The following is a 10,878-nucleotide window of genomic DNA, read 5'->3' on the forward strand; positions in this document are numbered from 1 at the left end:
AAGGTCAACAACATACCAATACTCCACAGTTTTAGGTTTAATATTTAGTGGGGAATACGGTACATTTAATATAAGATGACAGGGATTTAAAAATATCAATGCATATCTACTTTTTTAAGGTTAAAAATCTTCCAGATAATTACCCTCTCCAAATCTCATAATTGGCTCCACTCATTTATACATCCACAGTGGGACCATTGCATGCCCTGTCGGGAGCACTATTCCTCTCCACGTGTTTTCTAGCCAATTTGGTTCTTAAATAGGGAAATCAGTGATGCTGCCATGCTATATAATGCTCTGGATATGACACTGTTATCTGATTGCTTTCCTTGTCATGTGAGCCCGGCTGCTAACACAGGTGATTGAATTGCTGCTTGAGGAACCATCGATGCCCAGCTTAGCTAAAGTGTACCCTTCATGTGGACGAGTATTAGAGGTGATTAATAAAAGTAATAAAATAATACTCTTTGTACACACAAGAAGCAATAACTAATATCTTTGGTATACAACTTACAATGTCTGGAAAAGAAAACCAGGTTAGGCTTCACAATGTTAAATTTACTTGAAAACTGAGAGAAAGCTGTAAGACACATAATTTACAATAGATATTAAATAAAACTACAGTAAGAATGATGATTTACAGACATTTAATCAAGTGAATGATTTTACTTCATTAAGACCCTTCCATGTCCCTGAACTATGTTCCACTAACTTGAAAACATGCTACAGTAAACACATATATTTGGTTTCTTCAGTCTTGGCGATATCTTATACAAAGGTGAAACCAAGGAACAATAAATTAGCATCATTATTGTCTACAGTTGAAACTATGATATACAATATAAATAAACTATTTAAAAGCCAGAAACATTTATTTTTAAAAAAAATTAAGAGACTAGGAGACACCTTCCCCCCACCCCACCATTTTTACAATTTCTCTGATTGTGCCACCATAATCTCAAACCCCCCCAAAAAAACACCACCAAAACAAACCAAATGAGATTCCCACTTTTGATTTTAGTGTCTCACGACATACAATATTTAAGCACTGTTAGAAACAATTATCAATCAGAAAAATAACATTAAGGAAATTACTGCTTTTGCTCTTTTGTGGTATCGCTATTCCCTCCTCCCCTCCCCAGGACCTAAAGAATGTAAACACTATGCTTTCTTTGACGTTAAGAGTATTAATACTTTATTTCAAACAAATATTGATCCACATCTGCACAGCTACCTTTTAGGATTGTGAAATAAGGCAAGACTTTCATACCGGTGGCATTACCCATTAATAATACTGATAGTGTCATTTGGAGAGGTTTGTTTACAATGGTTGTCCTCTAATATTTGTTCTACAGCAGACTTTGGTCTATGACTTAGAGAGGTCAGTATCACTTCTTTTCCCTTTGGGGGAAGATTTGAATTACCATACTATCTTTCTAAGCAACAGGGAAAAGGAAACAAAAAAGAATCATCCTTTCCACTTCATGCTTCAAGGATGTTGAATTGCAATAAGAATGAGCCTTGTCTATCCACCGGTCAGCTCATTCTTTCTTTTCCTCTTGCATAGCTTAGCATGCTTCAATTGTGTTTTGAACTATATAGAACTGTGACTATGTAGCATCCAAGAAACATATGTTTAATGCTTTGAGTCTCCCCACCTCAATGAATGACAGACTTTAAGTGGTTGAAAAACTAACATCCTACCAAGCCTTTTGGCCAGAAATTTTTTTTAAAAACAAATTTTATGGATATCCAGCAATGCCAGTGCCACAGTTCAGCAAAAGAAGCAAACGCAGGTCTAACTCACTTGAGCTATGGAACATTTGTTCTAAAAGTTTATAGTCATCACCCTAAATATGGATGAATGCTTGTATAAGACTGCAAGAGGGATACTGTCTGCTTTCCCGCACCCCTTCAAACATGAGTACAGAGCAAAACAAACTTCTTTAGAAGACATTTAAAATGGCAAGCTAACATGTTCATAGACTGTTCTTAGGTGTTTGTGGGTCTAAGACACAGACATTCATGATTTGGTGGGGTTATGACTGGGTGAGGCTGAGTACAGGTGTTTAGTCCAGAGAGAGTCCATGATCGTGGGGCAGAAGGTGCTAGGTCCTTGAAGGGAAGATGGGAGGTGGCTGATGGGAGGGTCCTGCTGATGCATTCTTGAGAACGGTTTCCAGTTCAGCTCTACAATGGAGGAATTCTGTGAACTCAAATCCCTCGCTGGAGAAGCCTAAATAATAACACAGATCCATTCCTAAATTTCTTCATAGTGGAGATCAGTTTAAATATACAAGCATTAATCTGTCTTTTTTTTTTCCTTTCTTTCCCATTTTGACAAAGTAGTGTCATCCCTCTGTGAGTTCAATTCCTCCGTGACAAGGTCTTATGTATGGAATCCTTTGGGGGTGTGAAGCATCTGATTCACAGTTTGTAATACAAATACCCTGATACGTCATTTATTGGCTATTAAGTATTGGATGATTAAGCCTTTTCAAACCCAATAGCGTTTATCCAAGTTTTTCCATTAGTGTTGCTTGGAGGAGTTCAGAGTATTTTGTGTGTGTGTATGTGTTTTCCCTTTTTCTTGTCTCCATCCCACCCCACCCCTGGCCCATTCCAATCTCTGTTTGTCATCAGGGCTGAGCTTTCTTAGGAGTTTATAACTCTAGGCTCTTTTTGCATGCAACATTTCAATGAGGAGGTTATTGTAGGGCACGTCTCCGTTCAGGTGTTTGTAGTAGAGGTATTCTTCAGCTTGCATGCTGATGGCGCGGATTTCAGGCAGTCGCAGAAGCAGCTGCCCAAATTTCTCTGTTTGTTGTGGGTAGTTGCACATAGTATAGTCCAGAAGGGCCGCGTTGACCTGCTCCTGAACACCTTCAACAAGCTGGAAGTTCTCAAGGTTTTTGACATCTGCATTAACAAAAAAAGAAAAAGGGACAACATTTCAATTGCATTCTAATTCCTGTTTTACTCAAGCTGGGAGTACTCACAATGGTTGCATTTTTCTCCTCACATCAAGCTTACTTTCTATGCTGCCGGATATTCTGTCAGCTGCACTCACCAAGCTCCCCAGCTTGATCACAAGAAAGCTTTAGAGGAATGTCTTATTGAAATTCCGCCTATACTTCAAATCAATTAGACGCCAATGAGTTTTGAGCAAGGTCAACTCTTTTCATATCTTACAAAAGGAAAGGTTTGAGGAGTCCTAAAGTAGTGGGATCATAATATATTGCCAGCAAATGAGTCCCTAGGGAAAGACCTATCTTAACCCAGTATATTACACAATTCATATAATTCTGGATTAATTTTTCTGACCCAAGGTGAAATCTGTGTCCAGGGTATGATGTAGTTAATTCTAATAAAAAGTGACAGGGTTCTTGTTTCTGTTTGACATTTTCTAAATGATTCTGAAAGCCTTTGACTTGTCTAGCCTATGCTAATGAACCATCTGGTTCACTCCAGTGACTGCCAACAGAATATTCGCTACCGGGAACTTGCTAAAATATATATCTTGGTGACTAATGATCTTTATAAAATGAGAGCCTTGTCCTGTAGGCAGAATCTGAGCCAGGATGGTCGGTGCCCTTTAACCTGAATGTGGTTTCTAAATTTGGAGGCTCTGCCTTTGTTTTTTCCTCCTGCTCCCGGGTCATTCAGAGGAGGTGACTCGGGCAATTCATTCTGTCCAACTCATGTGAGCACCTGTGGTTGTTCTAAGCCATCTGCCCAAGGGGTCCCCATAAATACTGAATAAAGGAGAAACACCAAGTCAGACAAGACAGGCTGCCATACACACACACACACACACACACAAACACACACACAGACACACACACACACAGCCCACGGGGAAATGGTATGTTGGAGTTTCTCTTCTGGACGCAATTTATGCTAACTGTACAACTTTTATACAATGTGTATATAGAAGCCCCTCTCAAAAAGACACAGATTTATGTGCATATTTACATACACTCATGCTCAGAAAGTAAACATACTGTCCCTCCCCACCCCATTTTATTTCCTAATTGGACAAAAATAAGAAAGAGCAAAGACTAGCAGAGTCTGGAGGAAGCAAAGTAATACTTTGACTAAAAGGCTAAATGTGCCACTCGGTTAATGATTGTCATACCAATTTGTGTACTCTTAAATATACACTTGGATACATGTATATGCACTGTCTGGTATCTCCATGCCTGGCACTGACGGTAAGCTCGCTTTACACTTGACATTGACATGTGTGCTGCATGATTTCAGTGTTTACGTTTGGGGCCCTAACTCTGCATTAAGACGCTTTTCCCTTCCCATCTCGTAGTCTCTGCCACAAATTAAAAACATGAAGGAATTAGTATGAAAATAAACAGATATAGAGTGTGAGAGTTGGCTGCACCATCTATTTCAAAAAGCGCTGGGAAAACCAGGCATTTTTGATTACTTTCTGAGGAGATGCACACATGCACACACTGTCAGGAGCTCTGGTGTCTTCTGTGGTGTGAGGCTTGACAGCCAAGTCAGTGTCCACTTCACTTCTTCTATATGTGGCACTGACATAGAACAGCTGCATTAGCGAATCATCAGTGCTTTTAAAAAGCTGTTTAAAACTCCAAAGTTAGACTTGTTTCATACTCTCTCACTTCCTGTCATTGCCTTGAGTTGGGTCTGACTGGCAGTGTTTCCATGGAGTTTCCAAGGTTGAAAATTGCACAGGAGAGCATTGTGTATCTTTTCTCCCTTGTGGTTGCTGGTGGATTCAAATGACCAGAGAGACTGAACCTTTGGGTTATCAGCTTAACCCCCTATGGGCTATGCCATCAGAGCTCCCTGGTGGCATAGTCCATAGGGTGATACGATGCTATTTCACAGTGATGCTGCTCTGCTGGTTGGAACCCACTGGTGCCTCTGAGGGGAAAACCATGAGCAATCTCTTCATGTGTGGTCTACATGCTCAGAAATACAGTGGAGGGTCAGCTATGGACCAGTTCTGACTTGGGGACAATGAGTGAGTGACTAATTACTCGTGGATTCTTTATTTGTAAACTCACCTGTTGTTGTTGTTATGTGCCGTCGAGTCGAGTCGTTTGCGACTCATAGTGACCCTATGTACAACAGCCCTACACCCTGCTCTATCCTGTGCCAATCACATTGCCTCCGACACACCCATCCCGATTACCCCAGTGACTGAATCAATCCACCTCATAGAGGGTCTTCCCCTCCTGCGTTGTCCCTCCACCCTCCCAAGCATGACGTCCCTCTCCAAGGACCTGTCTCTCCTTACAACATCAGATCACAAGTTTTAAGATAACTATGTCATTATAAAACGGTCAGACTGCATCATTACATAGCTGCTGAATATTACATAACTATCAAACCAATGAAAATCAAGATCCAGCTGACAGATAACCTCATTACTCTTGCATCTCATTGTTCTTACTGCACAAAATAGTTGTACATTTTCGTTATTGTGGAAGTAGTGGTATTGTTATGTGCCACTGAGTTGAGTACGACTAGTAGTAACTCTGTGAACCTTGTCCTATTCTGTGCTGTCTGTGTCAATACACTTGATCTAATGGCTGCAGTCACTGTCAATCCATCTTTCCCTGACCATCACCTTTCTAAGCACGACGTTGCCCTGCAAGGAATACCTTTTTCTAACAACATGCCCAAAGTATGTGGGACAAAGTTCCCCTCTATCCCATCCACAGGAAGCATTCTGGCAGTACTTTTGAACAATTGTAGTAAATGTGAAATGTTAAATAGTGAGATACTTGATAAGTGAGGGTTACTTGTGGCTGATGTGTGTGTGTGTCCGGGATGGGTTACTACTGATTAATGGGAACTGAGTTTCTGTTTAGGGTGATGAAAAAGTTTTGGAAATAAATAGTGGTGATGGTTGCATAATATTAGAATATAATTAATGCTACACAATTGTATACTTACTGGTTAATATTTTGTTATATCTTGATCCAGCTATCTTATAGCATAAATTGAACAAAAAGACCTAAAAGAAAGTTCATCTGAACTGAAATTAGAAGACAGACATTAGCTTTCATTTATAAATGACTAGAAAGTTGAAAAAGAAACTAAGCAACATCTAGTGTTTTATGATTTAAAAACATTTTTGAAAAAATTTCAGTTTTATTTTCACAAACAAGAGTTGACAATAGTCATTGAGATTAATAGGGAGGATATAAGAATTTGCACAGTATAAATGAATAATAAGTCTTTTCAGAAAATGGTTTTTGAAACTTTCCTCTTTGTTGACAAATGCGGTTTTTTTTGAGAGCAGGGTTTAACCTTCTATAATAAATTATACCATTCTGTTAATAATAAAAAAAAGCCACCCACACAACCAAACTACAAAACTAGCAACTATCAGCAATCATAAAACAAAGGCTAGGTCATAAATTCTGGCTTATTTGTTTACTGATATTGTGGAATGATCACTGAATCTTCAGAGCAGAATTCACTAGATAACTCTGGGGAATACTGGTCCTAGGTGGGACTTTTTTCTCTCAAAGTTTAAAAGTATATAACCTTTTCCTTCTAGAAGGAAAACCATGCAAAGTTTCCTCTAGACCAAATATCATATAATTTTTCTCCAGAGCTCATAAGAATTGAATTTACACAATTGACTTAATTTCCCCATTCAAGCTCTTTTTCTATACCTTAATCATTAAATAGGTATATTTCTTGAACTGCTAAATGCCTCAGATAGATAAAGCTGTCTAATCACATAAAGTTGTATGCTCATTGTCTCAAAAGTACTTACTATGCACTATTATTCAAAATGGGTGACCCTGGAGTACATTATGCTGAGTAAAATATCTCAGTTACAAAAGGACAAATACTGCATGGTGCCATGGTTGTGGAACGAGACTGATATTAGGGTTGGGATGAGACTGAGAAAAATTGGATAAATTATGTATACTGCATTGAAACAGATGAGGGAGAGAACAGTTTAAAAGTAATATATGATTGGGTATTATGGTTATGACGAAAGTCCAGAATGAAGGTTTCATAGTGGAGTTGGGGGAGGGAGGAGGGATTGTGTAACAATGAAGGAACTTTTCTTTTACTTTTCAAGGAGAGTAGCAAACTGGGGTGGGGGGTGGTGGGCAGGGAGGAAAGTGCAACAATGAATGAATGGAAATCCAAAATCCCTGTAAATGTTCATTAACATAAAAAAAATTAAAAAAAGGAAAAAAAAGTACTTGCTATGGAATGTCTGCTTCGTCTCTGTGTCTATACACCCAGATCTACTGTAACTGAGTTGAGTCAGACTCCTAGCAACCTGTCCATTGGGTTTCGGAGACTGATTTTTGTTTGTTTGTTTTGTGGTGGTTTGTTTTTTACAGGCAACTATTTCTTTTCTTGACTTTTTTTCTTATACGGTTTATTTACAATGTTCAAATACATTGTTTTTCACACCTGATCTTTCCAATTTCTTTCACTCCTCCAACCCCTCATATCAAATTGTACAACCCTATGAGTTTTATGAAATGAGACAGTCTTTTTTTCTTCCATGCAGCGGCTGGTGGATCCAAACCACTGCTCTTTCAGTTCCCAGTGTTGTTGTTATTATTGTGTATCGTCCAGTTGGAACTGACCCATAGCTGACTCTCTGGCAGGTTTTCAAAGGCAGTTAATCGCATGGGAGAAGATTGTTCATCCTTCTCACATGGAGCAGCTGGTAGATTAGAATTGCTAAAAGTGCAACATGTAATTTGGTGTCCATGACTCTGATACTTAGATAATGAGTTGTATTTTTATTTTTTTCAAATTTTACTACTTTTTTTGTGTGTACCATCAAATCGTATCTGACTGGTACAGGAGGAGACTGACCTTCCTGCTCCATCAGAGCACCTGGTGAATTTGAACTGTGCACCTCTGGGATTGCAGTGCAGCTTCTTGCCACTAGGCCACCAGAGCTCCCTTGAGTTGTGGTGCAATTTTTTTTTTAAAGATTTTGTAGGTGGAAGGTTATTGATTGAATTCTTCACATGTCCTAGCCAAGTACTCACTGGATAATGGTTCTGCTGCCTGCTTTTGGCTGGTTCACTGTAGTCAGCTACACAACCCTTTCCCTCCATTTCTGCACAGCCTTCACTATTTCCACATCTGGAGTGTAGGATCCTTGGGGCTAGGGCCATGTATTAGCCAAGAATCCCCCAGTGAATAGTCTATTCAATATTTTATTTATATTATTGGTTTATCTGTCCAAAGCAGATATAATTTTGTGCAATGTGTTAGTACATCTATTCATTCCAAGTCCTTTATCTTTTTTTTTTTTTTTTGGCGAAATAAGAAACCAATTTTCAAAATTTTTTATTTATATAATAGATCTCTTCCCTGGAATAAGCTAACTAGAGCAATGTTTTAGATGCAAATAATCCTGTGGTAATCTGAGTAATCAGTCTTTGATTTGTTTAGTTTGCAGTGGAGGCTTTACACTGGTCTGTTTTGTGGGGCTGCTTTCCCCCTGAGATTGGAACTCAGATGCCTGGTATCCTGAGTCTCTTGAGTCTCTCTGGAGCTGACACTCTGTGGCCGCAGAGTTGATTCCTGCTCATGTTTATCCTATAGAGGAGTATAACTGCTTCAGGGGCTTTCTTTCCAAAGCTGTAATCTTCATTAAAGTCAAGGGACGCATTTCTTTCCTGTAAAGTAGCTGGTAAATACGGACTGCCAACTGCTTAACCACCGTGCCACCAGATTTCCTCTGGAATTGACAAGACTTTGGGTTTTCCACTATTTCAAATGGTTCACAAGAATCTAAAACTGATAGCAAAAATAAGCAATAGAATGCCAAAGACTTGGCATTTTCTCTCTGCTCTGGTTGGCCTAGGAGGACTCCAGAACGTAAGCATATTGCCATCGTACTCAGAGGACTTGTTGCTAATTTGTACCCTATCACGAAAAAGAAAACAAAGACTTTTGGATAACGATCTAAAAATCTTGAGCATTTTCTCTTGATTGTTACCATCAAGCCCTATTCCAACTTATACAATGAGTGAGAAAGGTACCCTGGTGGTATAGTTTGTACCAGGTTGGACTGCTGACCCAAAGGCTGGCAGTTCAAATCCACTAATTACTCTGAGACAGAATAATGGGCAGTCTTCTCCTGTTAAGATTTACAACCACAAAAACCTTGAAGAACGGTCCCTATGAATCAAGATTGGCTCTCTGGCAATGGGCTTAACAAATACTAGTTGGCATATTTCAGAGTCTTGGCTCATCTAAATTGCAGGAGTCAGCAGCACCATGAATTCACAAGTGAATAGATGCTTATAAAATCAGAACCAAACTTGAGGTGATTCTCACTTATAGTGACCCCATGTGTTGCAAAGCAGACCTGCTCCTGGGGGTGGTCTTAGCTGTGATCTTTGTGGAGCTGATTGCCAGTACTTTCTTCTGCAGTGCCTTTGAGTGGGTCTGAATAACTAACTGGGCCTGGAGTTGAGCACAAACTATTTGGATCACATTTTCCTTTACAAATGAAAAGAGAAATCCAGTTACCTGCCTTTGAATCTGTTCTAATTCAGGGTCCTACACAGGATTTCAAGCTTATAAATCTTTACAGAAGCAGACTGCAATATCTTCTTCACATGGAGCAACTGGTGGGCTTGATCTGCTGACCTTTTGGTTAGCAGCTGACCACTTTAATTGCTGCCACTAGGGCTTGTTTTGAATTACTCAAGAACCAGGTACCATGTAAGAAAACAAATCACAAAATCTGAAAAAAGTACTATATACTCTGGGGTTTTCAGAAATATTAATTTTGAGATCTTCTGTCCATTTTCCATATTAACTAGCATTGCACCCCATCTGGATTTTTAGAAGGAGATCTCCCACCCCAGCCCCTTCTACGCTCCACCAGGCAGAGGAAAGGAGATTCATACGAGGCCAAAATTCCCAGCAGTTCTTGTGCGGTGTTTTGATGCTGGATCTCAAAGCCTTCCGGGTTTTTTTGGCACTCTGTGGGCTCCTCTGAAATTGATGTAAGCTTCATTTTAATACAGTTTAAAACCACTAGTTAATGAACCTTATCATTACAAATGCCGAGTTGGAAATTGGCTGTAAACAGACAGAGGCATGCCCAATCCTTTCTCTGTATAGCCTTTAAATTTTGATGACTGGCAAGAGCATTTTGTGATTCTCCTCTTAGTACCAATCTCTTATCATCTAGTCTACTTTATTCACTCAGGGACTAATTACCAACTTTTTATATGAAACCGCATTACTATCAGCTCACAGTGGGGTGCTCACACTTTTTCCCCCCCCTCCCATCTTTATTAGAAAGAAAACCCTTAGGTCTTGTTGAATACATTATAGTGCTGACTTTTCAGCCATCCACAGAACCCAGCTCTCTCTAAAGGAGAAGGTCCCCAGTGTCTTCCCGGGTCCCTCCCTGTTACCTGCCACAGTGGCATAGCCTGAGGACCTTCCCACCCAACACACTCTTATCAGACAGGGACAGGGCTTTTACTGGGGGGTGGCTGAGGTTTCAGTGTTGCTTACTGGCCTTTTGTTGAAAAACTAATCATCTTTGTTAACTCCTGAAAAGTGAAAGGGGGAAAGTCACATTGAGTTATTCAAGAGGCATAAGAATAGGATAACGAAATCTTATTTTGCACCTACAGAATAGTTCTTTTCCCTTAGGCTTGTGGAGGAATGACAAGCTACAGATTGCCACACAATATGTCCTCACAGAAGACCCTTCCCTTTGATAAGCCAGGGGAGGATAAAAGTAGGCATGGATTTTTCCAGAAGGAATTTGTTGTTTGTTTTTTTTTTAAATGACTAAACGTGAATGACGTGTAAGTAGCATGTTGTAAGGACTTTTTTTGGAGGTTGCAAAGTGGAGTTCTTCTT

The 10,878-nt window shown here is 39.6% G+C and overlaps 1 protein-coding gene across 3 annotated transcripts in view; it reads right to left on the reverse strand.

The window, feature by feature from the left end:
- Positions 1-2,154: 2,154 nt before the first annotated feature.
- Positions 2,155-10,878, reverse strand: part of NR5A2 (nuclear receptor subfamily 5, group A, member 2) — a 217,881-nt gene continuing 209,157 nt past the window's right edge. Inside the window, exon 8 of one of the 3 annotated variants that reach the window (XM_006892094.1) lies at positions 2,155-2,919. In XM_006892094.1, coding sequence (XP_006892156.1) covers positions 2,672-2,919 — 248 coding nt within the window. In that variant the 3' untranslated portion in view covers positions 2,155-2,671. The remainder of the gene's footprint in view (positions 2,920-10,878) is intronic. The other 2 variants (XM_006892095.1, XM_006892096.1) reach the window with 2 other exon arrangements.

Source organism: Elephantulus edwardii, unplaced genomic scaffold, assembly GCF_000299155.1.
Source record: "Elephantulus edwardii isolate Elephantulus edwardi_28Jun2011 unplaced genomic scaffold, EleEdw1.0 scaffold00110, whole genome shotgun sequence".
Lineage (NCBI taxonomy): Eukaryota > Metazoa > Chordata > Mammalia > Macroscelidea > Macroscelididae > Elephantulus > Elephantulus edwardii.